This window comes from Brassica rapa, chromosome A03, assembly GCF_000309985.2.
Source record: "Brassica rapa cultivar Chiifu-401-42 chromosome A03, CAAS_Brap_v3.01, whole genome shotgun sequence".
Taxonomy (NCBI): Eukaryota; Viridiplantae; Streptophyta; class Magnoliopsida; order Brassicales; family Brassicaceae; genus Brassica; species Brassica rapa.
In genome coordinates this window covers 19,626,084-19,652,759 of record NC_024797.2, presented here as the reverse complement: position 1 = coordinate 19,652,759, position 26,676 = coordinate 19,626,084, and the positions used below count along the sequence as shown (strand labels likewise).

Sequence of the window (26,676 nt, the reverse complement as noted above, 5' to 3'; positions counted from 1 at the left end):
TTGGTAATGTTCCTTCAGTCCATTGATTTTCCTTCGAGATATTGACTTTTGTGTATTACTGTTTTGTCAAGAATCCTGTGGTCAACTCAGGCCCTGGTCCCAACAATTTTAATTCCCCAAACAAAAACATTAAAAAGTGTTGTAATAAAACAAGATGGCTTTAACTAGTTTTTTTTTTTTGTCATCTGATAGATTAAAATTAGATTAAACAACATTTTACACAAAGCCGGAAGAGCCATTGCCTACTCTTCCGGAGCCAAGAGCAGCGAGGTAACATGTACCACCCAGAGCCATAAGTTAAACATAACATAAACTCTTAAAACTAAACAAAGAAGAAAAAAGATGTCTGAGGCAGGATAGAAAGGAACTTCAGGAAAGGAGTGCTCAACCTTGCACTCAAAGACGATCATACCTAATGAGAGCTCATCAACAATTAACACAATTTGAGAAGAGCATAGAGATAGGCTGGAAGCACACGAACATCACCAACACATAAACAGAATTTAAAGAGGTTAGAATCCTTAACCGTCGTTGTAAACACCCTTCGATCCCAACTAAATCTATCCATTGGACCTTGAGAGGGTTCTCCACGCGCCTCATACGCACCATCACCCCACGGCGAAGCCTACAAAGGCTTCCCACGTCTTATTCATACAACCGGTAGCTGAATAAAAACCACTCCAAATCCAAGACTATCATGATCAAATTGGCGGCAATCGACCAACAAAGAAGCATTAGCACTGAGATACACTTATCTCCTTCGGTTCCTCTCAAAACCAAAGTTGAGCACGCAAAAAGCTTTGACCGTCAAATATCAACAAGCACCGGAGTTGACTCCAATGAACAGAGGCAGTACTCCCAAGCCCAAGTAAGACGCCAAACCACTTCCGCAGCTAGACATCCCGCACCCTTCCACTAAGTCCTCTACAGCTTGTCCCAAAGAACAAACAGAGGGAAGAACCTATTTCCAAACCTCACGCCGACATCGAAACAACCGGAGACAAGAACATGAGGAGCCAGAGAGAAGATCAACCAACCAACGAGACGCACCACCATCGAACCAGACTCAAACCCCCTCGAATCTGACAGATTCTCTAATCTCCACTGGCGGAGAGAACACGCCTTTGACAGAGAATCCCACCTCATCGAGAAACGCACCAGCACCCAACCACCGCTCGACCCCCAAAACGCCATCGCCGTCGAACAAAAACTTCATCACTAACCACCACAAGCAAAGCTAAAGAGACTACACAGGGACTAGTACTAGATAGGAGAGCTCGAGGAGGTCCTCTCACAGCACGGCGAGGAGCGCCGGCCAGAGAAGACCTCAGATCCGAAAGAAGAGATTGAGGCGGCGCTTGAGTCGTAGAGAGAGTTTTAGGTCTTTTTTTTTCACTACGTCGTGGCTTTAACTAGTTTATCTCTTCCTTTTTATTGGAACACATAAATAGGTTCTGTCACAACCATAAAAGCATTCTTTTATTTATCACAAGAGGGAAAAGCAAACAACTAGGACGCCGGAGAAGAAGACGACGAAGGTAGAGGACGATGCGGCGGCAACATTTAAGGGAGATTCGGACCACCGGTTGATTTGAGTATGAAAGGATGCTGCAAAAGCTGTTTCGCAGACCATCTCTTAGGAGGATCACTCTGCAAGCAACAAGAGATGAAGTGACGAAAGTCCTCAGACGCCGTCGCCGGAGCTTCCGGCGGCTGATTCATACAAATAGCACACATTAAACTCGCCCAGTCACCTTCTCTACTCACAGCGAAAGGGAACCTCCCCAAGTAGAACTCCAAGATGCTAACACCAAGGCTCCATATATCTCCGGCGCAACCGTCGTAACGTCCGTCATTCTGATCGGAGTCGATCCTCTCCGGGCTCATGTAAGCGACGGTTCCGACAGAGGAGTTGCAAGGATCCATGGTCTGCGCCAAGATCCGACTCACTCCGAAGTCAGCAATCTTGACGTTATTGGCCGAGTTTATGAGAAGATTCGACGGTTTGATGTCACGGTGGACGATTTTACGGCCGTGAAGGTAAGCCAAGCCGCTGAGAATCTGGCGCGTGAGATCAGCGAGTTCGTCTTCTCGCGACACGTGCCTTCCTTCGAGGGACCCTTTGTCCATGAACTCGAGCAAGACATGGACCTCGTCGTTGTGATCGAACATGCCGTGGCATTTCACGACGTTAGGGTGGTCAACACTTCGCAAGATCTCGATCTCTCTACATATCTGGTGCCTTACGTTGTCCTCGTGGTGCCCGTAGATCACTTTGAGAGCGAAGGGGCGCGAGGTGGGACTGTGGATCACTTTGTAGACCGTTCCTCCGGTGCCACTTCCGATTCGGTGCAGGCTCTTTAGCTCGGATAAACTTTTGGCGGCGGAGGAGGAGGATGAGGAAGGAGGAGGGAGTGGGAGAGGGACAGCGAGAGCCACGTTGCGGTTAGGGAGTTGTATCTTGAGGTCAGGACATTTGCATCGTTTCATGGCTTCTATAACCGTATCTCTGTCTTCTTCTGATCAAAGGAAAAAAAAAGTTAAATCAAGAAAAATGTATCCACGCGCTCAGGGAGTGCGCGTGTGGAAAATGCAAAGCTGTGAAAGTATATGTCGCAACACTTGCATGTTTTTTCTAAGTCTGTTATATTTAATGAGATTTGTTTCAGCATGGGGATGGATATATACGGCTATGACTAAAACAAAAAAGATTATGCAACGTAGAGGCCACGAAAGATGGGAGCAAATTAAAATGGACCATATAAGAACATATATAGCTTATGATGAAAATATTTTGAGTCATTCGAGCATGATTATGATGGGAGAAGAGATAAATTAATGGCTCAAAGTTACCTCTTGTAGGCAGTGGCGGAGGCAGTATACAATCACGTGGGTCATATGACCCATGTGAAATTTTGAAAAAAGAAAATTTTGCATGTATATGTTATGGAAATGTAAGGTAACGTTAGCTTATGACCCTTGTAAAATATTTGTATCATCAGTTTGACCCTCATAAAACAAATTTCTCCCTCCGCCACTGCTTGTAGGGATGAAGCAACTTCTTGAAAGAGCAGCAAGTGAAAAATCTGGGACTCGTGAAGTGATGAGATGCAGAAGAAGATATGAAACTTGATGAACCTATATATAGTTGGTGAGAACAAGCAGATGGATTTTTCTTAGGTAGAAAAACGTGTTTAACTACTGGTATGGTAGCACAAGAACGAGCTCTGACGTTTCTGTAGTTCCTTGAAGGGTGGTGGTTAACTCTCTTCTTCATCTTCCAACAACTGCATTTTGCATCCATACCATAATTGGCATTTTAAGTATCAAAATTGCTTCTTGCTCGGATGCATATAGTTTGAACTCATCAAATATAACATGTGACAGCTCTTATTAGTTTTGCTACATATATACATTAATTCTATAGGAGTTCGGTTTGCCCATTTGTTTGTCTTGTTGCTGCTTTAACGCATTACTTTGTGGGAATTCATTTTCAGCGTTTTGACTAATCCATCCCCAATGAAACTCCATTTGCTATGTTAGCTAGGAATTAACATAACGTTACGTAACATCATAACATGATGACATCCAGATGCATTTCATCAACTTCATTTAACTGCATGGCCTATGACATCAAGAACATTACATTTATGTGGAATGCTGCTCTCATGGTCTATCACATGGCTGTCATTCTTGAGCATTTCCCATCATGATCATTCTCTGTTCTTAGGTTGATGAACAAACACACCATTTTGGTCAGAGCCTTATGTAGGGAACAGAGCCAGATGCAGTCATAACATGAAGTGTACTGATGCCAGTGTACTGTTGCATTAGGCTAGTTGATTACGGACGTGATATCAAAAGCGAGTTATATGGTGTGTTAGTTTTCAATTTTCATAAATTATAATCACATTTTTCTAATGTGAGACGATTTCAGAATCTCACTGGCCTTCGTTTACATATCAGATTTTGAGAAAGTCAAATCACTTAATCGACTCTTTAAGCATCTTTCTACTTTTCATTTCTTAAGATTTGAACTCAGGGTTCATTTGCTATAGAGAAAGGCCATAGTTAATACTCAAATGGACAAGAGATACATACAACTCAAGAAATCCACAAAAAACTAATTCGTCTTAAGAAAGAAACAGAAGAAGCTCCATGTTTTTGCATTATTGATTGGCAAAGTATCAATCTTTCATCGAATACAACAAAAAGGAAACAAAATATCCAAAGAGAGAGAGACGTTACAGCATCCCTTTTATCCCATTCAGAAAACCATATCTTGATCAAAAGCCTCAAACTTGAGGTGCGTCTGACCGCAAAACTGTCAACAAAAAAAAACCACACAAAAGTTACATCAACACACGTGTAAGTCCACTGTCTGAACGAAACTGAGGTAAAATATCGAACACAAATGTGAGCTCAAAAGAGCCATTTCAGAATGACAATCCCTTTCATCAATCATAGTTCTGATGGGTTCTAATTAAAGTAGGAATCTTTACCATCTTGAAACAGAGAGAATCACACAGAAACAAGAAGCTAGATCTCGATCAAACAAGAAAGAGAATTGCTCAAGGATCCTGAGGAAAGGGAGAGAAGATACCTGGTTTCTGGGGCTTTCCATCGGCCCATTTGGAGAGGGAGAAGTGAACCTTCTCGCGGCTCATTGATTCAGCTTTGAAGGGTTCTTTCAGACAGTTCCTGACCAGATTCGCGCAGATGTTTGAGTACGTTATATACGTCATCCCCGCCGCTCTCCAGAACGGAACCGCCGCTGTCGATGCCATCTCCGATTCTTTTGATCGATCGAAACGACGAGATTGAGATGAAGAAGAAGATCGAAAGTTGTCTGAGAGAGTCGCTGCAGATTGAGAGAAACGCAAGTGATTGATCTCAGATTAAAAGTCAACTCCCAACTCACTTTCGACCCATTGGGCCTTTAGAAATTAGCCCAAATAGTTAGAGTCTCACATAAACAGGCATGCAGGTCTCTATGATGTTCGATGTTGAAGTCACATGACACGTCAACACAAATAGTTGTGTTTCGTGGTCATCAAACAAGACTTTGCTTTGTTGATCAAGCAAGATAGCACACTCTTTTAAAGAAATTGTTTGCTGATTATCAGGGTCGGTCCTGAGATTTTGGAGGCATGTAGGCTGTGTCTATGTAAAAATTTTTTTTTCATAAATTTGGAGACTTAAAATTTTTTTTCGGGAGCTTATTCGTATGTAATTTTCTTAAAAGAATTTGGAAGTCTGTTGCAAATGTTTCACTACGCATTTTCCAGGGCCGGCTCTGCTTATTATGTATTTGTAGTCTTTTTTATTTAACAACAACACTAGGAAACTGATAAAAATGCAAAAGAGAAATGCATTGAAAGTAGTATAGCATTAACGAACCTTTTAGAATGTATTGAACATAAGGAAACGGTGAGGGATTGTTTTAGAATGTATTAACCATAAAGAAAAAAAAAAAAGAGAATCCTCCATGTAAGCACGACACTTTTTGAAAAGCCAAAGACTGAGCCAAACTCCCACTAGTACAACCCCAAATCCAATTCAATTCACAGTTGCACTTTTACATCATACAAGAAGAAGAAGAAGAAATATGGAAAGCGACAAAAGAATTGGACCTTGCAGTATACATTTGAAAATACTATTACCATTTAAAAGAAAGGAAGGTTAGAGGTATAGGCCAATTATCACAAGGTTATATATCATCATCTGTTATTTGCTTCTGTAATTGCAGTATGAGGAACATGAATATCTCTAGTAATGTGTTTATGCACTTCTTGAGGCTTTGTATTTACGGAACGGTTTCTTGAAGTAGATGCTCATTGGAGTCTTTGGTACAGGAATCAGTTTCCCAACAACTGCCAGTGGCCAGCTGCACAGAGAAAATAAATTGGTGATTTTTTTCTATAGTTTCTTTGACCACTATGAGTTTCAAGTTGGAAGAAAATGATGAACCTACCTGACCAGTCCGATGACAATAGAAGCAAGCCATAGTTGCCAACTCAGTGGAACGGTATGGGCAAACTCCCCAAGGAAAGTAACAATGAGTATCTGCATTTTCAACCACAATAGGTTATCAAGTGTCAAAGAGACAAAGAGGCTTTTTGTTATTGTCTTACCTGAAGTACAAAAGTGACTCCAACAATTGCAATGAAGAGAGGGTTCTTAGTTACACCACTGAATACATTCATTTCATCAGGTTTCCTTGCGTTGAACTCGTTGAATATCTGCAAGACTTGCATGATTAAAACCAATCCATATGATTTAAGAACAAGGAGATGAAAGATGAGATAATTTTGCCTACTTGACACATAACGAAGGCATTGAATATCATAGTGTTCTTGACTTCCACAGCATGTGCATGGTCGCTGTCTTGTTTCAAGCCAAGCACGCTCAAGCCTGCAAAGTTGAGAACTAGGAGGACAGCCACTTGGTACAATGACTGCAACATCATCAAATTACAGTTTCAGAGATATGCACTTTAGAAAAATGTTTTAGCAAATATTTTCTGAAAAACTCACCTGCACAAGCAAGTTCCTCCACATGATGTTTGTAATTAGAGGCTCCCTGCAGATCCAGAAACAAACCATCACCAACCATACGACTACGACAAAAAACCACAATATATCTAGTTTTGTTTCACTATAATATTGAATTAAACATGTTCATGATGTTATTTATACCTTCTTCCAACAGGGGTTCTGTGCATAAGATGATCAGTTGGTGGCTCTGTAGCGAGTGCAAGTGCTCCAAGAGTATCCATAATAAGGTTGACCCAAAGCAGCTGTATCAAAGAACACCATTATATTTCGTTTTGTCTCCATTTTAAAATGTCTTAAAAATTAAAAAATCTGGAATGCATTCAAGCTCAAAAGATAAGGTAAGAGTAACTAACCTGTACAGCCTTTAGAGGAACGTCACCGGAAGACATAGCTGCTACAACATTGATTATAAGAGCTGCAACATTCACTGTAAGCTGGAACTGTATGAATTTCTGAATATTTGCATACACAGAACGACCCCAACGAACAACCTGAAAGAGTAAACAAAATTGCATGATTGAAAAATGCATAAAGAATAGCTGTGGAGATAATGCATTCATAGATGAAGGACTAATAAGCTAAAAGATCATATTTTTTTTAATTTTCTCTAGACGAACCTTAACTACTGAAGCAAAATTGTCATCCAAAATGATGATGTCTGAACTCTCTTTTGCAACTTCAGTTCCAGATATACCCATAGAGAGACCTATGTCTGCCTCGTGGAGAGCAGGAGCATCATTAGTACCATCACCAGTGACAGCAACAACATCTCCGTTTTTCCTTAGTGCTTGAACAAGTAAAAGCTTGTCATTAGGAGAGGATCTACCCATCACCTGCATTTTAACCCCAAGTTAATATTTGAAATAGCATCAGTAAGCTCGCTCACATGAATGATACTTTGACTGTTTCTTACAGTTATTCTCTTGGCGACTTGCTCTCTCTCTTTTTCAGATAGCTCACGGAACACTTTTCCTTCAATGATAGTAGGCTCAACTGCTTCTGTATCTGAAGAAAGTATTCCACACTCCAAAGCAATTGCTTTTGCTGTCTGAAGATTGTCGCCAGTCACCATTCTTACCTAGACAACACAAATGTCTCCATGTAAACATTACAGATGGGTTGACCAGCTACACCACATTACAGCAACATTTAACTTCCATTATAGAGGCAAAGGAGCTTACCTTAACACCAGCACTGGTGCAAATTCTCACTGCTTCTCTGACCCCAGGACGACAAGGATCCTTTATACCAACGATAGCCAGCAAAGTCAATTCATCTTCAGGTAAATCCCATTTATCTAAGTCCTCCTGTTCCTTGGGAACTTTGTTCAGCTCTTGTGTTCTGCATGCAATGGCAACGCATCGCAAGCTGTTTTTCGCCATGGCATCAATAGCAAGTCTGAAAAACTCCTGTAATATAATTTCCAAACATAAATATTTTTGAAAGTTGAAATAAGATAGTATAGGCAAATGTTTAGTCCTCTTAGGCTAACAGATTGTGTCCTTCAAGTGGTTTAACACATTTTCTTTACAATTTTTTGTGTCACCTCACCTTCTGGTCATCAATGGGCTGCAGAGTGCCATTTGAGTCCATGAATTGTGTACAGCAAGCCAGAACTATCTCCGCTGCTCCCTTCCAATGAATGAAAACTTCAGAATCACCCTGCAGTGAGTTAACATACTCTTGATCAGCTTCATATAATATTTTTAGAGACTTTCCTCATTGAGTAGCAATGAAAAGATGTTCATATGTTTAGTGAACTGTACCAATACTTACTTCAATGCTTCCACAAAATTTTACTAATACCCTAATATTAAAACTGGAGAATAAGATCAAGAAATTACTCGAAGAACAGCAACACCTCCACGTTTTTTCTCAGAATTGAAAGGGAAAGCATGGATGATAGCAGACTCCGACCTGATGGTGTCAAACTTCATTCCCAACTGCAACAATAGTTTCTTTAAATATATTGCCCATAATGAAAAATATGTCAAAAAAGGACCAGAGTAAATAAACATTTGAGATACCTTATACGCCCAAGATAGAATAGCCCTCTCAGTGGGAGATCCAGAAATCTCCACCTCTCCACCATCCTACAATAAAACAACATGAGCACTAACCATCATCTGATAACCTTAGTATGAGCTTAGAGAACCAACCTTGGGATGAAAGATGTTTCCTGTGGTGTTCTGTGCCACACCCTCACTTATTAAGGCAACAAGTTTAGGGTGGAGCCCAGAGGGGTTGTCTGCTACATCCATCTTTGATCCTCCAGCATATGTCTCAACCACTGTCATCTGTAATTTTGAAAAAGGGGTAAAATTAGCAAACTACACGTATATGATGATTTTGATGTTAATGAAAAAAAAAACTATCATTGCATTGATGCTGATACTGACCTGATTCAAAGTTAAAGTTCCAGTTTTGTCACTGCATATTGTTGTTGCTGAGCCCATGGTTTCACATGCTGAAAGCCTCCTAACCTGTTAGCAAACGAAACGTGGTCAGACAATAATCAACAAGAAATTACTGAAGCGAGAAGACACGTTTTGGTTCTTACCAAAGCTTTGTCTGCCATCATCTTCCGCATTGAGTAAGCCAAACTGCACACATGGGGTCAATAAAAAGTAGATCAACAACTATGTTTTAGTTAATTATTTTCTGAGTAGATTATATTAAGTAGGACTCACGTGAGGGTAACTGCTAGGGGAAGTCCCTCAGGCACTGCCACAACCACAATAGTAACCTAAAACAATTACCAGAGTTAACTTTAACTCATATGTCTATCGGATAACAAAATCACGGATGTGGAGTGAATACTTACTGCGATTGTAAATATCTTTACACAATCATCTACAATGTCACTGATACTAGTCGTCCCTTTGATAAACTGAGTTGCTCCATTAGAATCTTGGGAAGTTCCAGTAAAATATCTAAAAAAATAACTCAAGGTTATATAACCCTCAACATCGCATGAAGTTAGTAATGCAAAACCTTTATTGACCAAGGTTACCTCACAAGAAGAGCTACCAGGACTACAAGAGCCACTGTGAGCCCCACTATACCGATGAAGGTTGCAAGACCATTTAACCGCACCTATCATAAGAATACCAAAAAAAAAAGGAATGGTTAGGCTACTTCAACACATTGTGTAGACCATAAACTAATAACAAAGTGATCAAGATGACATACCTGTAAGGGAGTTTCTTCACCAGTATCCTCTGAGATACTTGCCATCAACAATCCCCATTCTGTGTTGATTCCAACACCAGTTACCAGCATACTACCGACTCCGTCAGCTACTTTACAACCAGACATTAGAAAAGGAGATTTTTGATCCTTGTTAACCTGCAACAAAAGTATGTGTGTTAGAAAATATAAAGAGAAGATGAGTACATATTGAACAAGGATGAACTCACAATCTTGCTTTCACCGGTCATGCTAGATTCATCAATGGCAAGAGAATGGCCACTAATTAGCACTCCGTCCGCAGGGACCTGGTCACCTATTCTAAGAGGTATAACATCTCCCACAACAACGTCATAGATTGAAATCTTCACTGTTCTCCCTCCTCTCATGACCTGTAAGAGTATTTTTTTTTTTAATTTAATTATCATCTCTAAAACATATAATTTGCAAACAATCCAAGATGGTTAAAGCAAGAACACCTCTAGTTGTATATTTCTTTTTTCATCGTTGAGGTTTTGAAACTGAAGAGATTGGCGATAGTCACTAACAGCTGAAAGAATCAAAAGATTGAGAGCAGGATTAGGAATGTTTACAAGAATTTGACATAAAATACAAATACACAAAATAAGAAAATAGACGAAAAAACATGTTCATACCTGTAACCATAATGACAAGCAAGACAGCAAACGCAATGCTTCCACCATCAAGCCAACCTTCTTTCAGACCCTGATGAAGTAGTAACCAAAAGAAAGTAGAGTAGACAGAAGTGAGTTCCTAGTTTGGAACATTAAGAAGAAACTTATATAAAAGTTAAAACACACACCTCTGTCTTTATTCCCAATGCCAATGATGTTACAGCGGCAATAATCAAGATGATAAGAGTTAAATCCTGCCAAGCTTCCCACAGGAACATCTTTTGGACAAGAGAAAGTTAAAAACGTTTTGAGTTATCCACAAGCTCATTAAAAACAATCTTGAAATAAATAAAAAACAACTCATGTTGCTTACATAGAAGCTCTTCCCCTTCTTCTTTGGATATGTGTTAGATCCAAATGCATTCTTCCTATCTGTCACCTCTTTCTCATCCTCCTCAATTCCTTGCTCCAGATTTGACTTCAACTTCTCTGCAACACCTTTGACCTAAAAAAAGTAGTAATCATTGTCAGTTTCATGAAAAAAATCTCCCATTTATAATACACAAATGCATGCAAGATCTCACCCCTCCAAGTTGCTGCAGATTGGACATGTTTTGGTTCCTGGTCATTGACACTAGTTTCTCAAGGTCAATGTCAAAGTTACCAGTTGATGTTGCTGGAGTTGTTGATGATGATGATCCAAACGCTGCAATCACAAAAAAAAAAAAAAATCAAATTTAATCATATAGGAAAAAAAAAACAAAAACAAAATTTGATCGGACTTACGCATACCCCCGATTTGTTGTTCTCCAGCCAACTTAAAAAGCAATGCTGCCTGATTCATAACGAAAAGTTACTGATGTGTGAGATCAAGAAACAAACAACAGAGGACAAAGAACAGAGGAAAAAGTGGTGTATGAGATAGAAAGATTCAAACCCTTATGACTTGAGCATGTGCCCTGATCATCCTCCTTCGATTCTCATAGTGTTCCTCTTTGTTCAGATCCAAAGTGTATCGAAACCGACGCGATGCATTCAACACAAGAGCCGCTTGCTGCAGTTAAAAAAAAAAAAAAATCCATGAATCAAATCTCTCAAACCAACAGATAACTGAAAGGAAAGAAAAATAAAACATACCCTCCAGCGACGGAGAGATGCAGCAGAGGCGTTCTTGGTGTTATCAAGGTCGAAAGGATCATCAGGATCGTGTTCAAGCTCCTCGTGATCAGAATGATCGGTTCTGGCAGATCCAGCTTCCATGTCGTCATGTCGTCCAGACATTGACGTGAGGAGCAATCCATTGCTGGACGTGGTGCTCATCCTTCCTTCCTTGGTCTCACCCAGCTTTCTCTACCTCTACCTCCTCTTCTTCTTCCTCCTCTTTCAAATAGAAACGACCTTTTCTGATCAAGGTCGTTGTTTAATTTGGCGAGAGAGAAGGCCAAACTCGTGAGAAGAAAGAAGGAGAAAGGTAACAAAAAACTGAAACCACTTTCTCTCTCTATTACCGTGAAACCGAGAACTCAATTCAATGACGACATTACTATATTTGGTCTGGTTTTTTTGGCAAAATTTACGGAAAGTTTGTTTTTCTTTTTGTGGGAAAGAGGAAGAAAAGAGGTTTTCCCGGGAAAGAACATGGCATCATCTCTCACCACTCATATTAATAACATGGCATGTATCTACATAAATAATTTCAATTATTTAAATATTACTTCTTATTATTCCTTATTCTCAGATCTAGCTGATATACTTTTTTAGCTCAATTCTTTGTAAAAAGAAACATTTTATTGAATAATCAAGAAGATAATAGTGAAGCTGCAGAGAAAGTTCTTATTAAACATGGTGGTGAACGTGTGTACGACTTAAGGTCACTTGGGTTGCACGACATCACCAATCATTGTTTGGACTTTTTTATGTATTACTATGTAACTACTGAATTATCTACTATTATGATTTTAATCAGGGGCGGCATGGTTACTTATTTACTTGGTTTATACTTGTTATTTACTCAATCCAATTTTAGAAATCAAGTGCAAAGTACTTGTCGTTGTAAAATCCAATAACAAACCAACAAATTTTATTACTTGCAAATACGAGTCAAGTATCAATGTTTTGTTACTTGTGTACATGTTACTCATTTAAAAATACTTGTCACCTGTTTTAAAAATATTTGTTATTTGTGAAAAAAAAATATTTCTTATTTGCATTGTTATAGCAGATAAATATTGGATTTAATAAAACTAAAACGTATTTGATAAAAAGATAACAAAGCTCATATTATTGCCTTTGTACAAGATTATATTTTTGACTTCAATTACTTGTAAGTAATCAAGTATTTTAAAAATAAATATTAGATTTTGACAAGCAGCAAGCGAATCAGGTAATTTACATGATTCTTTTTGGTACTTGATAAGCAGTACTTGTTTAGAAACAAAGTACTAGTTGCCCGTGTCCAGCCTTTTAGTCAATATATTTTATGTGGTGTCAATGAAGTTTAAAGATACAAGAAAAAGTTTGTGAAAATAATCAAACTCACAGATTCGATAGACTGAGCAACGGTAATTTTCATCGTCTGATGAGTGAGCTTCTAAAACAGACTGCGAGATTACAACAGGCTACGAGTCCCAAAGACCCCTAAACCGAGCTCGCCAGCTACTACAAGCATTTGATCAGCCTCAGGATTACTGTCCTGCAACAATGTGAATAGAGAAATAATGAATGCATATTTTATCTTAAATAGCAAATAAAACTCCAAAACTTATGGATTCCGTCAAGCACAAGAGAGAGAGAGAGAGAGAGAGAGAGAGAGAATTGGGATAGAAGATTTTTCTGTATGATACACTTCTATGTATTTATCCTCTCCCAAAATGTGTATCCTGTTATTAGAAACTCTGTTGTTATCACAAGACAATACAACTTTATTCTCCTGGTCGACCAAGAAACTCATCCTATTATTAGGCTGAGGACGATAGCATGCATCTGTACCCGACACTATTAGGAACTTACTCCATGACATAGCTCCAGTACTCTCACTTTTAGTTGCCACCCATATTTAAACTGCTGGTTAGAAGATGGCCATTTTGTTGAGCTTATATTCCACTACCTTCATTTGTTCCATGCCAAACACTACATTCTCTTTATGCATGTCGGACAGTGACGTTTCTATCAATATTTTTAAACAATTTTGCATTCAATGTTTTTCAGATGAACTAAGTTTTTTTTTGTAAACAAAAACTGTTTTAAACTTTTAATAGTGACTATACTCTACCGCAAGCGGTGCTCTAAATCCAGAAAAATCTCTTAAGATTTATTTTGGAGAGTTATACCGCGCCGATAGAAAATTGAACATGCGACTTCTAACAGTCGTGTCTGCGAGAAGAGAAACCACTGGAATACAAGACCTTCTCCCAAAGTTGTTCATGAATAAGAGTTTGTCTCGTCATTATTGAAGTCATCAATCCTTCCAGAGAAAAAAGGGAATTTGTGTTCGTATAAATTCCATTAATTGGGAAAACTGATGGATATGATGGTGGGACTGAAAAAGTCGAAGATAATGAATAGTGGTTTGTAGTGCTGAAGAACATTCAAAGATAATGAATTTGTCTGATTTTCCACATATTGAACAAATATTATCACATTTCATAATTACATCTCATTTCTGATTCGTATAAGATAAAGTTTACTTGGATATTGCGTGAATATTAATAGCCCTACTTTAACAAGAAATAAAATAAAATTTGATTATTTTTTACCTTGTTTGTTTAAATATTAAAAAGTAAACTTTCATATGTTTGTTTTGAGCTAATTGTTTAAATTTATATTCAGTTGACCCCGTAAAGTATAAAAAGGAAATTTTGTTCATGAACCATTATCCTATAAGATTTTTATTTACAAAAATTGAATTTTATTGGTGCTTGGTGAGCTAAACTTAGGCCTTAGGGCTAAGGCTAGCCATGTTTGTATCTCTATCTCTAAGATTCTAGAAGAAAAAAACAATAATCCTAACAAACATTTTGGGTCAGCTTTGGTTCCCCAAACAAAACCTCCACCCAGGGCCGGTTAGCTTTGATTAGCTTATTATAGTCTTTGTCGTAAAAGTCAAAACTTTTTTCTTTTTTTTTTGATCAAGTCAAGTCAGTTGAAAATTCTTGAGAATCAAATCCCAAACACACGGTGTTTTGATAGAACAAAGGATGGGGTGCTAGCTAGTCAATGTAACCCGTCTCACACTTCTATACACACAGCCAAAGATCTAAACTGGCGGTCAGCGTTATATAAACTAAAAAATAAAAATAAATGGACGCTCATTTCTATTTATATTCTTTCCGACACTTTTCACACCCAGCTTGTTTGGTTTTTCTCTTTCTATCTTGAAAAAAAAACAAACTAATGTTTCTTCTTCCTAACTGATTCTTACCGGATCTCCCTCAAAGTTCTAATCGAGATGGCGAGGAGTAGACTGGTTACTGGTCATGGGATATGGAAGTACGTCAACCCTGCTTATAATCTCGGAAGGACTATGCGTCTAGCTTTGCTTTTCATCCTCTTCATCTCTGTTTCAATGGTCGTTTGGGACCGTCAAACGCGTGCCCGAGATCACGAGGTACTTTTCCTCTCTATTCAATAGCAGCTCTACCATAATAGCTTATAGCTCAACTGATAGAAGCTAATCCAGTTTAATGAAAAGTAATTAATTATTAAACTAATTAATGAAAAGTAAAAAAAAAAGTCTTAATGAAAAGTAGTAAGGTGGTGTGACTCAACCTCTTGAGGAAAATCACAATCCATTCCTAGATGACTCTCTGTTTGAATTAAGAATGTATCTTATTATGTGTGTTTTTTTCTTGCTTTTATGTGTTGCAGTTTGAAGTTTTGAAGTTAAATAAACAAGTCTTGAGGTTGCAGCTGATGGTAAGAACCCAAAACACTTAAAAGCTCATTTGATTTTGAGAAACTTTAGGATCTTTATATAACTCGAACTTTTTTTTATATATTTCTGCTAGCTGGGAGATGTAAAAAGCGTCAAGGAGGATGCAACTATGAGGACACTGAAGAGTGTCAAGGAAGAACCGGTTGATGCCAGGCGAAGGCAGAGAGTAAAAGAAGCAATGATTCATGCTTGGAGTTCATATGAAAAGTATGCCTGGGGAAAAGACGAGCTTCAGGTACAGCTTCTTCTGAAAATGTATGCTTAAGCTGCAATGCCAAAACATATATGTGTGTGTGAAGCTATTTTGTTTCTTTCTTTCTTTTTGCATTATCAGCCCCAGACAAAAGATGGTGTTGACAGCTTTGGTGGCTTGGGAGCGACTATAATAGATGCATTAGATACACTCTATATAATGGGTCTACACGAACAGTTTCAGAAAGCTAGAGAGTGAGTAGATTCTCTTCCATCCTCACCATTTTCTAGGCATGATATAAATAAGCATTGCTTATAGTCTTTAATTTGCAGGTGGGTTGCAGCGTCATTAGATTTCGACAAGGACTATGACGCCAGTATGTTCGAGACAACCATAAGGTTGCATATAACTTGGTTTACCATGTTTTTTTCTTACCTGTACTAAGAAGAGTCATCTTGTGCTTATGTCTTTTCTCTTTGTTGGCTTTTAGAGTGGTGGGAGGGCTTCTCAGCTCGTATGATCTTTCTGGGGATAAACTTTTCCTTGAAAAGGCCAAGGATATAGCAGATAGATTATTGCCTGCATGGGACACTCCATCTGGCATTCCATATAACATTATCAACTTGAGACATGGAAACGCTCACAACCCTACATGGGGAGGGGTAACTCCTACATTACTTAATGCCTTAACTGTATATTATCAACTTCTACATGTGGCATATAAGTGTAGTTGATTGTGTTTTAACATGTTTCTTGTACTAGGGAGACAGTAATCTTGCAGAATCTGGTACTGAACAGCTCGAGTTTATTGCCCTTTCTCAGAGGACTGGGGACCCTAAATATCAGCAAAAGGTGTGTTTCTCCATCAACTTGTAGCATGATTAACTTACCACATATTACATACTGATTGGTATGTTTGACCTGTCTGTAACTCTGTGTATCAGGTAGAAAAGGTCATTACAGTACTAAATAAGAACTACCCTGCTGACGGTTTACTTCCAGTCTATATAAATCCCGATACAGCTGAACCATCATACTCGACCATAACATTTGGTGGCGGGGGAGACAGGTTTCTTTTTTCAATTGATCCCTTCTGGTTTTGCTCTGGTTTGTTGATATGTGACTGCTAATATTTTGCTTGCAGCTTTTATGAATATTTACTTAAAGTTTGGGTGTTTGGGAACAAAACTTTAACAGTGAAACACTATAGGTAAGTTTTAACTTTTTTTCTACTGATCATATATATATATGTAGTCAAAGACAGGAAGAACATATATTTTCTTCTTTTCTTTGCTGGTCTTGTAGTTTTGATATTTGGTAGTATATTGTTATGTGTTGGAATCTTGGCATCAGAGATATGTGGGAGAAATCAATGAATGGTCTGCTAAGCTTGGTTAAGAAATCAACACCTTCCTCCTTTACATATATCTGTGAGAAGAGTGGAAGTTCTCTGACCCATAAGGTATAACCAATATATTCATTGGTGCTGTTGTGATAGATTGACAGTTCCCATGTTTCTTTCTCATCAATTTTCAGATGGATGAATTGGCTTGCTTTGCTCCTGGAATGCTGGCTTTAGGATCATCTGGGTATGATGATCCTACTCACGCAAAGAAGTTTCTCACCCTTGCTGAAGAGGTAAAGATATGTCTTGAATGGCCTTTGGTCATAGCTTCATCAACAGCTTTTGGATCTTTAGCCTTTATTTTTGTGTGTTTCCCACTTATCTGCAGCTTGCATGGACATGTTATAATTTCTACGAATCAACACCAACAAAACTAGCTGGAGAGAATTATGTCTTCAACTCTGGGAGTGTATGTCCTTTTCTTGTCTTTTCCATATACATTGTTTAGAATACAATTCATAAACATTGTGATGGTTCAGGACATGAGTGTTGGGGCGTCGTCGAACATCTTGAGGCCAGAGACTGTTGAATCACTGTTTTACCTCTGGAGGTTAACTGGTAACAAGACTTATCAAGACTGGGGATGGAATATATTTGAAGCGTTTGAGAAGAACTCGCGCATAGAAACTGGATATGTTGGTTTGAAAGATGTAAGTTCGTTCTCCCTTAGGCTCCTAAATAGAACCAGCATTATTAAGTTTAATCTGATGGTAGTTCTCGACCATTTTCAGGTTAATACAGGAGTTAAGGACAACAAGATGCAAAGTTTCTTCCTTGCTGAGACGCTCAAGTATCTCTATCTCCTCTTCTCGCCCGCAACGGTTATTCCCTTGGACGAGTGGGTGTTCAACACAGAAGCTCATCCACTTAAGATAGTACCCTGGAAGGATCAGGTGAATCCCGGACAATCTAACAGCGTGCAGCAACGCAAACCAAGAGTTTCATTACGCAAGAGGCGCTTTGGTCGGATGGAACATAAGTAAGCACGCTCGCTGTGGAAGTTTCTTAACTGATTAATGTGGCTTGGCTTATACATAAATTAATACCTTTTAATTATGGTCTTTGCTTTATGTATTCAAGGAACCATTAAAAAAAATTGATTTCAAGATAGGCACTTGTTGGAATAGTTTGACAAAATAACCAAACAGGTTTGCCTTACCTTATACCTTGTCTGTTTGTACCCTTGGAAAATAAGATTAGAGGAGTATTAAGTCCTTATCAAAGTTTAAATGAAAGATTTTTCAATTTAAATCTCTCACTATTTCCTGACTTTTACTCCAACCGTATTAGGAAGCTTAATAACAAAACAAAGCACATGTGACCGGAAACAAAGAATCTAAAGGTCGAGTATTGTACGTATAATACTACAAAAAGACAGAAACAATGCAGAAGAAATGTAATGGAAGCAACAAAACAAAAACAAAAGGCAAATTGCAGTGAGCAAAGACTTTGGTGTTGACAAAGTCGCCACGTCACACGAAAAGACACGGCGGCTAGTGCAAAGGTTTAAAAATAGCCACAGATCTCACTGACCTCAAGACCTCTCGACACGTCACATTCAACCAACTCTCCAAACACCACTCATTCATTTCCCAATTTGCAATATTTATTAAACAAATAAAATTATTAAAATAAAAATCTGGCTGATGTAAGTTTCTATTAGAAGAAAGATATAAATAAATAATAGCCACTATATTCTATCGTCAACTATGAACCATAAAGCTCCACCGTGTTATTCTCCTTCAATCATTAATAAAACATCATCTCCTCCTTTAAATCTCTCTTCCCATCATCATAGAAGAATACATTAACTAATACACTAAAACGAAGATGGTGAAACTCTGTGAGCTGTGTGGTGCAGAAGCACACCTCCACTGCGACGCAGACTCCGCTTACCTCTGCCGCTCCTGCGACGTTAAGTTCCACGCCTCTAACTTCCTTTTTTCCCGCCATGTCCGCCGCATCATCTGCCCTGGTTGCAGTTCCCTCACCGGAGATATCGTCTCTGGTTCTCTTTCCCCTTGGCCTGCTAAAATAACCTGCTCCTGCTGTGGTTGTGGAACGTCTTCGTCTTCAGCTTCGTCTTGCTGCTCGTCTCTGGACCTTATCTCCACCTCCGAGCTATCGTCGTCGACGACGAGGAAGACCACCGTGAACAGAGGGCCGCGAAGGAGGGAAAAGGGAGTCAATGCCGTGGGGGATGGCATTTTTGTAAATTGGTGTGATGAGTTAGGACTAAACGGAGATTCAAGAAACGAAGTCGTTTCGTTGGCGTCACTCGCTTTGGCCGTGGGGAAAACAAGAGGGACGAAAGTGATTTTAGCAGCTGCGTTTTGGTTCGGTGTTAGGAACGCGCGGAAGACGATGACGTGTCCGAGGCTAAAGAAGGTGGAAGATGTAACCGGTGTTGCAGCAGGAATGATTCGAGCCGGCGAAAGCAAGCTGGCGCGTGCAGTGACGCTACAGCTCAGACGGTGTCGTATGGATTCAGAGGAAGGATGGGCCGAAAACGACAACGTTTGAGACGTGGGGGTTCCTGCGTTGCAGCTAGGCTTTAGTGATAGTGATACAAGTTGCATGTATCATCGATCGACGTGTTGATTTTTATTTCCAAACGTTTTAAATGGTTTTGAACCATCGCGTGAGATGGAAAAATTATTTTGTAGTGGAGAGAGAAGTCTAAAGTACTGGTTATTATAATATTCAACCTAGATAAAGAAACAAAAAACTTATAATATTGGAAAATCAAAATTATTCTTGTTTTTATTTTTTGTCAACAAATTATTCTTGTTTTAAATACGAGTATTGAGTAATCAAAATTTACTCTACATCTGTTAATAGTTGATAAATATACTATTTTAGGCAGTTTATGTAAAAATAATATACATAATTTAAAAAAAACGTAAATATTTGTAAGAATTCTAGTATAGTTTAGCTAATCTCTTCCCCCTATATTAAAAAAAAAACTATTTATAACTGCTATTGTTATCAGTAATCATTTATTGCAATGTAGTCATAAACTCATGACGATAATCATGATCTTGTTCTTGAGATAATGATGATTTGCGTTGAAAAAGGAATATCATCTTTTCCTATTTTTCCTAAGAAAAGGAAACTAATAATAGTATTTTTGTTTTTGTATTAAAGCCGAAAGGTGAAAAACAGAACACCACTATCCCAGAGCTTTCCGTGAAACCACTGTTACTTGTTTTAAACCCTACTCTGGAAAACTCCTATAAGCTTAACTTTTTTCAGTAAAGGCGTGTTGACGAATCTGCCATACTCAAAAGAATCTTACCATGGAAGCTCTCTCTACTTCAGCATACATCTCCAATTTGCCCGTGACCAAGCCTGTCTTCAAATCTTCGCTAGCTTCATCTCAGTCTTCGTGTTGGTTGTGTAGTTCGCCAGCCAAGCGAATCCCCAAGCTGAGAACCAGGGATGGGTCAAGTCACGGGCTCCGGATACAAGCTCTCTTACACAACGAGACACCAAGTGAAGGTGGAGATAATCTTGGCAAGAGTAGTGAATTCAACTTCTTTCCTGGGGATATCTTCTCTTTGTCACAGGTAATATTCTTTGTCTTTGGTACCCTTACGCTAGTTCTGGACAAGATATAATGCTTTGAATTGAATCTTGGATTGTTGTTAATAATGAATCTTGAAGTAGATAGTTCTATTTGGATGGTTTGCTTTGGGCTGCTAATAGCTAATAGCTTATAATGTTTGTGTGTTAGGAAAAGCTTGAGAGTGTAATCGATGTGGAGACATCTCTTGCACATCCTCAGGGTGCTGGGGGAAACCGAGCTGGACTTTTTAGAACTCCCATATCTGGCGGAGTTCAGAATGCTACATCAGCTCATGCGTTACCTCGTCCTGCTTTAGCTGTTCGGAACTTGCTGGAGCAGGTAAAAAAGATTTGTAATTAAACTTGAACGAGGAATATGATGATAAGTTGTTTAACTGTCTTGTCTTTTGTATGATTCAAGGCGAGGTTTGCTCATCTATGCACAATGATGTCTAAAATGCACCACCGTAGAGAAGGGTACCCCTTTGGCTCTTTGGTTGATTTTGCACCTGATCGGTTGGGGCGTAAGTCACCAAACCTTTCTCTCTTTCTTCACTGCTTATTCTATCTTTGTATGCTGAGATTATAGATGCACGTTGGCTTATAAAGTACCTTTTGTTTCCAGATCCAATATTCTTACTTTCACCGTTGGCCATCCACACACGAAACCTCTTGGCTGAACCTAGATGTAGTCTCGTTGTTCAGGTAAACATTGGCTATTGTGTTTAGACTACAAAGATCAAAAGATTCTCTCTCTTTGTTTGGTCTGTAACGGGGTTTTGGCTGTCAGATGCCTGGATGGAGTTGCTTGTCTAATGCAAGAGTGACATTATTCGGTGATGTGTACCCACTGTCCGATGATGAACAGGTTAATATCTAACTAACTAGTTGCTAATCTTTGGGTTCAGTAATCTTATCTGTTAAACCAGTTCAAATGCCTCTGGTTGTGGCTTGGTAGGAGTGGGCTCATAAGCAATACATTGCAAAGCACCAGCACGGAACTTCCGAGCAGTGTGGAAACTTTCGCTATTTTAGAATGCACAACATAAGGTTTTGTTTCCAAAACTTATGCCTCCTAAATTACCAACTCATGTTATGATTGTTTGTCTCCTACTCTACTTATGCATACTCAAATGTGACTATTGGCAGTGATATTTATTTCATTGGAGGCTTTGGAACGGTCGCATGGGTTGATGTCAAAGAGTATGAGGCCTTACAGCCAGACAAGATCGCTGTTGATGGTGGTGAGCAAAACCTCAAGGTGCTTCATTTTCAAATCCTTCCTTGGTCCCCTTACAAAACTCCAAATAAACCACTTCTTGTCCTATAGTAAATTGAAACAGACTCTTACTTTTACCTCTTAACCTCTGGTAGGAACTAAATGCCATCTTCTCAAAGCCGCTTAGAGAGTTACTGTCATCTGAAACAGAGGTAGACGACGCTGCCCTCATTTCTATAGATAGCAAAGGGATAGATGTACGGGTTCGTCAAGGTGCTCAGGTAAAAAAAAAACATTGTATATAACAATTGTCTTGTTGATACATAATCATGCATAGTGCTTATCAGCTTTTGTCTTCTCTGTGTTTGGTTTTGTCAGTTCAACATACAAAGGCTACCATTTGAGGAAGGTCATGGTGTTGAAACGCTGGAAGAAGCTAAAGCTGCACTATGGAAAGTGATAGAGAAGGTCAAACTTAACTATTTGCCGAAATGACCAAGAACCTTGAGTTTGCAGAAATGACCAAACCGCTTTTTTATCTATGTTTTTACCCAAAATGGATGTTAATCTGGAACTACGGGGTTGAAATCTGAGTTTAATAAAATATTTGGGGTTTACTTTTGATATTTCTATAAGTTCGAAATTACCAAAATTCGTTAGGCCGGAGGAAAACTCCAAGATCCTAATCAAACCTGAACTTAAAACCCAAAAGCCAAAACAGATCCGAGTTATAAAAATACTACTAGAATGTATTTTAATAGAATAGAATGGTATTAAAATACGAGAATTCGACCAAAAAAAACACAAACTTTTCACGAATTGCCAAAGAAAACCTGTACTCGAGCCTGGCCAAAAAAATCATTTACTTTTGTTGACTTTTTTAGTTTATTAATAAACTTAGGATTGACTTGCCAATTTAGCACGCCGTGAACTCTCAGTTAACACAGTGTTAACTAGACGTTAAATGTTGACGTTAAGTGAAACGACGTCGTTTCATCTCATTTGAAAACGACGTCGTTTTACAGGATTTGAAATTAAAAATAAGTAGACTCCTGGATTCGAACCCAGGTTGGATGGTCAAATGGCAAGGTCTTTTACCACTGGGCTACTCACACTTTCAATGTACTTACTAACATGTTTACTTTTATTTGGTACATATCAAATGTAAAAAATTCTCTAAAAACTTAATAAGATCTTTAAAATTCCAAAAAAATTAAAAAAATAAAGAAGATTTTTATAAAATTAATTTAGAAATTAAAATTAAAAATAAAATTTTATTTTTCTTTTTAAAAAATAAAAACTCTTCCAAAATTTTCTAAAAACTTAAAAAGATCTTTAAAATTTTATTGAAATTAAAAAATAAAAACTTTATCTTTAATTTTGAAATTAAAATTGAAATTAAAAAATCAAAAAATTTCCAAATTTTTCATTTTAAAAAAAAATCCAATTTTTTTAAAAATTATAATAAAATGCAAAAAATTAAAGTTACAATTATCAACTTTTTATGTGTGTATAATTAATTTCAACTTTTAGCAAATGTATTAAAAAAAATTGAAAAGTTTGGAAGATTTTTTATTTTTTGAAAAGAAAAAATAAATTTTTATTTTCTATTTTAATTTCAAAATTAATTTTATAAAAAAATTCTTTATTTTTTCAATTTTTTGGAATTTTAAAGATCTTTTTAAGTTTTTAGAAAATTTTGGAAGAGTTTTTATTTTTTAAAAAGAAAAAGAAAAAGAAAATTTTATTTTTAATTTTAATTTCTAAATTAATTTTATAAAAATCTTCTTTATTTTTTTTATTTTTTTAGGAATTTTAAAGATCTTTTAAGTTTTTAGAAAATTTTGGAAGAGTTTTTATTTTTTAAAAAGAAAAAGAAAGTTTTATTTTTAATTTTAATTTCTAAATTAATTTTATAAAAATCTTCTTTATTTTTTAATTTTTTGGAATTTTAAAGATCTTATTAAGTTTTTAGAGAATTTTTTATATTTAACATGTATCAAATAAAAATAAACATGTTAGTAAGTACATTGAAAGTGCCAGTAGCCCAGTGGTAAAATACCTTGTCATTTGACCAACCAACCTGGGTTCGATTCTAGGGTTTACATATTTTTAATTTCAAATCATGTAAAACGACGTCGTTTCATCTCATTTGCAAACGACGTCGTTTTACTTAACGCCAACAATAAACGACGTTAAATATTTCTGTTAAATTTGTTGACGGCGTGCTAAATTGGCAATTCAACGAAAACATTGTTAATTAATTCTAAAGTCAATGAAAGTTTGGTGTTTTTTTTGTCAGCCCAAAAGTTCATGTTTTTTTTGGCAATTCGTGCAAAGTTTAGGTTTTTTTTGGTCGAATTCTCATTAAAATACTGGATTTTGTATGACTATTTTCACTTTTTCAAACCAAAGCGAACAAAACAACATCGTTTAGTTTAACTATGGTGTTTCAATTTTTTTTTTAACTCTGTTCTATATTATGTTAATTTATTTAACAGATGTCTAATTTGACTTAATCAACAAAAATTTAAAGATTTAAAATGAAAATCAAACACAATGTAATGTGTTAAGTTGCCAGCACAAAAATTGTTGATTTAAATGATTGAAGTTTAAAAGTTAAAAGATTTTTATCTTTTATTTCAAATTTATTACTCTCTTTCTGTTTCATAAATATAATTTATTATTATTTACACACATTAAAAAAGTACGTTAAATCATTATAATAAATATATTATTTTCTGTAATTTTGAAATTTCAATAACTTTTAACCAATAGTAATTCAAAAAAATCAATTAACTTTCTTGAACATCACAAATTTTTTTATAGAAAATACAAAAAGTTTATCTATGTGAAACAAATTTTTTTTCTAAAACATCTAGTTTAACGAAACGGATGAAGTAAAATTTATGAATTCAAAGTACTACGATAAAAAAATGATCTTAACATGTATATAAACCCCGATTAGAATTGAAGAGGCTAAATTTAAAAAAAAAATCTAAAATCCAAAAAAAAATTGCTCAAAAAAGAAAAAATTCCAAAATACTCAAATTCAAATTCGAGCACATACATACCCAAACGTACAAAGCCTTAATTATTATTTATTGTTATTATTACTGCACTTTACATGACTTTTGTCAAAAGAGGAAAAGATTGGTTTCTAGTGTTTTTTTTACAGTCCCTCTTGTCGGCTCCGTGACGAGAGAAGAAGAGATCTCTAATCTTCGCCTTCTTCGTCTTCCTCTCTTCTGTCCTTCTTCATCTGCTGATTCAGTAAACCTCCTCCTCTTCAAGACATCATCACCCCACCGATGGCTGAGATCGCTTCCACCTCATCCAGCAGAGGCCACCAATCTCCGCCGGCGCCGATAATGAACTTAGCCGACGACCATCTCTTCACCGTCCTCCTCCTCCTCCCCGTAGATTCAATCCTCTCTTTCTCTGCCACCTGCAAGAGGTTCCGTGACCTCGCCTGCTCCGACAGCCTCTGGGAGTCCTTGTGGCGGAGAGAGTGGGGCCCATCGTCGGCTGAGTCAGTCAAGTCATCGGGGTTGTTATTACCGTGGATGGTTCTGTTTAAGAGAGTCTGCAAGCTTGATTCCGTCTCTTGCCACAAAATCTCGAACCTAGACGATGATGATGAGTCTTCGTTACTACCGCTCCCTAGAGCTTCTCACTCTCTCAACTTCGTTACTGATTATCTTGTCCTCTTCGGTGGTGGCCGTGAAGGAGGTGTCAAAGCTCTTTCCTTTTGTTGAACCAGTGAACTCTCTAGTGCTTGTGTTCATGTTTCTTTGTTTTTACAGGACGTCATCTTGATGACACGTGGACGGCTTACGTCGGAGAGAGCAATCAGAAGACGTTGAAGTGGAAGAAAGCTGATTCCGTTACACCCGGTGGGAGATTCGGACACACCTGCGTCGTCATTGGAGACTCTCTAGTCTTATTCGGAGGAATAAACGACCGTGGAGAGCGGCTGAACGACACGTGGATAGGTCGAGTGGGCTGCCACGGGAAGCAACTAACGTGGAAGCTGCTAGCTGTCCTGGGAAGCCTAAAGCCGCCTCCTCGAGGTGCTCATGCTGCTTCTTGTATCTCAGAGAAGACGATGGTCGTGCAAGGAGGGATCGGTTTAAGCGGAGTGAGACTGGGGGACACGTGGATTCTCGAACTCTCCGAGGATCTGAACTCTGGGACGTGGCACGAGGTTGTGTCTAACGCCTTGTTACCGCCACGGTCGGGGCATACTCTGACTTACATAAGAGAGAACCAAGTGGTTCTGTTCGGAGGTAGAGGGTTGGGTTACGACGTGCTTAATGACGTTTGGCTATTGGATACTCAAGAGCAGTGCGAACGGTGGATACAGATCTTCTACGACTTTCGAGACTTGGAGGAGAGCGCTTCGTTGCCGAGGGTTGGTCACTCGGCAACACTCATATTGGGAGGTCGGATTCTTATTTACGGAGGAGAAGATACCTTTAGGCACAAGAAGGATGATTTTTGGGCGTTGGATGTCAAGACCATTCCATCTAAAGGTCTGCAGGTAGATGGAGGAGCGGTTTGTTTAAATGGTTCAAAGGCGTGGAAGAGGCTTGATGGGGTGTCTTATAGACCCAAAGGGCGGTCGTTTCATCGGGCGTGCGCTGATGGTTCGGGACGGTATGTGTATGTGTTTGGTGGAATGGTTGATGGTCTGAATCTTGCTGTGACATCAAGTCTTAGATTTGAGAATGAGCTCTTTATGGTTGAGCTTATTCTTGGCTTGTAGGGGGGACATGGAAGGACTATTTTTGTTTCTTTGAATTAAAGGGTTTTGAGTTAAGAAACCTACAATAACATTAGTATTGGGTATTGACGTATTGTTGTGCTGAAAATGTCTGATCTATATGGTTTTTAGCAATGCAGACATTGTTACCAGTTTTTCTCTACACTTGAAAAAAAAAATCAAGTACATAATTTAACATATGTATAACTTATG

At 38.0% G+C, this 26,676-nt stretch overlaps 7 protein-coding genes across 8 annotated transcripts; 4 read left to right on the top strand and 3 right to left on the bottom strand.

The window, feature by feature from the left end:
- Nucleotides 1-304: 304 nt before the first annotated feature.
- On the bottom strand, nt 305-3,755 carry LOC103859895 (mitogen-activated protein kinase kinase 5-like). Its single transcript, XM_018657116.2, has 2 exons — nt 3,041-3,755; nt 305-2,521 (listed from the first exon to the last, which is right to left on the bottom strand). The coding sequence occupies exon 2, from the start codon at nt 2,488-2,490 to the stop codon at nt 1,564-1,566; it is 927 nt and encodes a 308-aa protein (XP_018512632.1). The 5' UTR covers nt 2,491-2,521; nt 3,041-3,755; the 3' UTR covers nt 305-1,563.
- A 302-nt stretch (nt 3,756-4,057) lies between these two features.
- Nucleotides 4,058-4,890, bottom strand: LOC103859894 (ATP synthase subunit epsilon, mitochondrial). The gene is made up of 2 exons (XM_009137489.3): nt 4,604-4,890; nt 4,058-4,324 (listed from the first exon to the last, which is right to left on the bottom strand). Exons 1-2 carry the CDS (start codon nt 4,785-4,787, stop codon nt 4,296-4,298), a joined length of 213 nt encoding a protein of 70 aa, XP_009135737.1. The 5' UTR covers nt 4,788-4,890; the 3' UTR covers nt 4,058-4,295.
- A 539-nt stretch (nt 4,891-5,429) lies between these two features.
- Nucleotides 5,430-13,012, bottom strand: LOC103859893 (calcium-transporting ATPase 9, plasma membrane-type). Of its 2 annotated transcripts, none has more exons than XM_033286734.1 (29): nt 11,519-13,012; nt 11,319-11,435; nt 11,168-11,216; nt 10,966-11,087; nt 10,755-10,886; nt 10,570-10,659; nt 10,403-10,472; nt 10,226-10,296; nt 9,977-10,138; nt 9,750-9,905; nt 9,571-9,653; nt 9,382-9,490; nt 9,248-9,303; nt 9,118-9,160; nt 8,957-9,040; nt 8,717-8,854; nt 8,585-8,650; nt 8,402-8,500; nt 8,109-8,219; nt 7,739-7,966; nt 7,471-7,635; nt 7,175-7,390; nt 6,911-7,048; nt 6,699-6,799; nt 6,537-6,582; nt 6,320-6,457; nt 6,135-6,242; nt 5,975-6,066; nt 5,430-5,887 (listed from the first exon to the last, which is right to left on the bottom strand). In XM_033286734.1, exons 1-29 carry the CDS (start codon nt 11,699-11,701, stop codon nt 5,782-5,784), a joined length of 3,279 nt encoding a protein of 1,092 aa, XP_033142625.1. In that variant the 5' UTR covers nt 11,702-13,012; the 3' UTR covers nt 5,430-5,781. The 2 variants fall into 2 exon arrangements, with proteins under 2 accessions (XP_033142625.1, XP_033142626.1); XM_033286735.1 differs by having other exon boundaries at nt 11,174-11,216; nt 11,519-13,007.
- A 1,673-nt stretch (nt 13,013-14,685) lies between these two features.
- Nucleotides 14,686-18,135, top strand: LOC103859891 (mannosyl-oligosaccharide 1,2-alpha-mannosidase MNS2). Its single transcript, XM_009137486.3, has 14 exons — nt 14,686-14,987; nt 15,248-15,295; nt 15,388-15,549; nt 15,649-15,761; nt 15,840-15,905; nt 15,998-16,169; nt 16,270-16,359; nt 16,452-16,576; nt 16,652-16,717; nt 16,861-16,969; nt 17,044-17,145; nt 17,241-17,321; nt 17,392-17,562; nt 17,644-18,135. The coding sequence occupies exons 1-14, from the start codon at nt 14,829-14,831 to the stop codon at nt 17,893-17,895; spliced, it is 1,716 nt and encodes a 571-aa protein (XP_009135734.1). The 5' UTR covers nt 14,686-14,828; the 3' UTR covers nt 17,896-18,135.
- Nucleotides 18,136-18,412: 277 nt separating this feature from the next.
- LOC103859890 (B-box zinc finger protein 32) lies at nt 18,413-19,676 on the top strand. The gene has a single exon (XM_009137485.3). It carries the CDS (start codon nt 18,743-18,745, stop codon nt 19,433-19,435), a length of 693 nt encoding a protein of 230 aa, XP_009135733.1. The 5' UTR covers nt 18,413-18,742; the 3' UTR covers nt 19,436-19,676.
- A 302-nt stretch (nt 19,677-19,978) lies between these two features.
- On the top strand, nt 19,979-22,324 carry LOC103859889. The gene is made up of 9 exons (XM_009137483.3): nt 19,979-20,481; nt 20,649-20,819; nt 20,901-21,003; nt 21,105-21,184; nt 21,270-21,347; nt 21,438-21,529; nt 21,629-21,740; nt 21,854-21,979; nt 22,077-22,324. Exons 1-9 carry the CDS (start codon nt 20,212-20,214, stop codon nt 22,191-22,193), a joined length of 1,149 nt encoding a protein of 382 aa, XP_009135731.1. The 5' UTR covers nt 19,979-20,211; the 3' UTR covers nt 22,194-22,324.
- Nucleotides 22,325-23,976: 1,652 nt separating this feature from the next.
- On the top strand, nt 23,977-26,663 carry LOC103859888 (F-box/kelch-repeat protein At1g51550). The gene is made up of 2 exons (XM_009137481.3): nt 23,977-25,430; nt 25,505-26,663. The coding sequence occupies exons 1-2, from the start codon at nt 25,010-25,012 to the stop codon at nt 26,464-26,466; spliced, it is 1,383 nt and encodes a 460-aa protein (XP_009135729.1). The 5' UTR covers nt 23,977-25,009; the 3' UTR covers nt 26,467-26,663.
- The last annotated feature ends 13 nt before the right edge of the window (nt 26,664-26,676 follow it).

Bases quoted from the DNA above. Each gene is read 5' to 3' on its own strand.
- LOC103859895 (XM_018657116.2), bottom strand. From the start codon at position 2,490: ATGAAACGATGCAAATGTCCTGACCTCAAGATACAACTCCCTAACCGC.
- LOC103859894 (XM_009137489.3), bottom strand. From the start codon at position 4,787: ATGGCATCGACAGCGGCGGTTCCGTTCTGGAGAGCGGCGGGGATGACG. The intron at 4,325-4,603 runs GTATCTTCTCTC...TTTTGTTGACAG, and splicing joins TGGAAAGCCCCAGAAACCAG to TTTTGCGGTCAGACGCACCT.
- LOC103859888 (XM_009137481.3), top strand. From the start codon at position 25,010: ATGGCTGAGATCGCTTCCACCTCATCCAGCAGAGGCCACCAATCTCCG. The intron at 25,431-25,504 runs GTGTCAAAGCTC...TTGTTTTTACAG, and splicing joins CGGTGGTGGCCGTGAAGGAG to GACGTCATCTTGATGACACG.
- LOC103859890 (XM_009137485.3), top strand. From the start codon at position 18,743: ATGGTGAAACTCTGTGAGCTGTGTGGTGCAGAAGCACACCTCCACTGC.
- LOC103859891 (XM_009137486.3), top strand. From the start codon at position 14,829: ATGGCGAGGAGTAGACTGGTTACTGGTCATGGGATATGGAAGTACGTC. The intron at 17,146-17,240 runs GTAAAGATATGT...ACTTATCTGCAG, and splicing joins TTCTCACCCTTGCTGAAGAG to CTTGCATGGACATGTTATAA. The intron at 17,563-17,643 runs GTAAGTTCGTTC...GACCATTTTCAG, and splicing joins GATATGTTGGTTTGAAAGAT to GTTAATACAGGAGTTAAGGA.
- LOC103859893 (XM_033286734.1), bottom strand. From the start codon at position 11,701: ATGAGCACCACGTCCAGCAATGGATTGCTCCTCACGTCAATGTCTGGA. The intron at 9,491-9,570 runs GTAACCTTGGTC...TTATTTTTTTAG, and splicing joins CTGGTAGCTCTTCTTGTGAG to ATATTTTACTGGAACTTCCC. The intron at 7,391-7,470 runs GTAAGAAACAGT...GTTAAAATGCAG, and splicing joins AAGTCGCCAAGAGAATAACT to GTGATGGGTAGATCCTCTCC.
- LOC103859889 (XM_009137483.3), top strand. From the start codon at position 20,212: ATGGAAGCTCTCTCTACTTCAGCATACATCTCCAATTTGCCCGTGACC. The intron at 21,348-21,437 runs GTTAATATCTAA...GTGGCTTGGTAG, and splicing joins CACTGTCCGATGATGAACAG to GAGTGGGCTCATAAGCAATA. The intron at 21,530-21,628 runs GTTTTGTTTCCA...GACTATTGGCAG, and splicing joins TTTAGAATGCACAACATAAG to TGATATTTATTTCATTGGAG.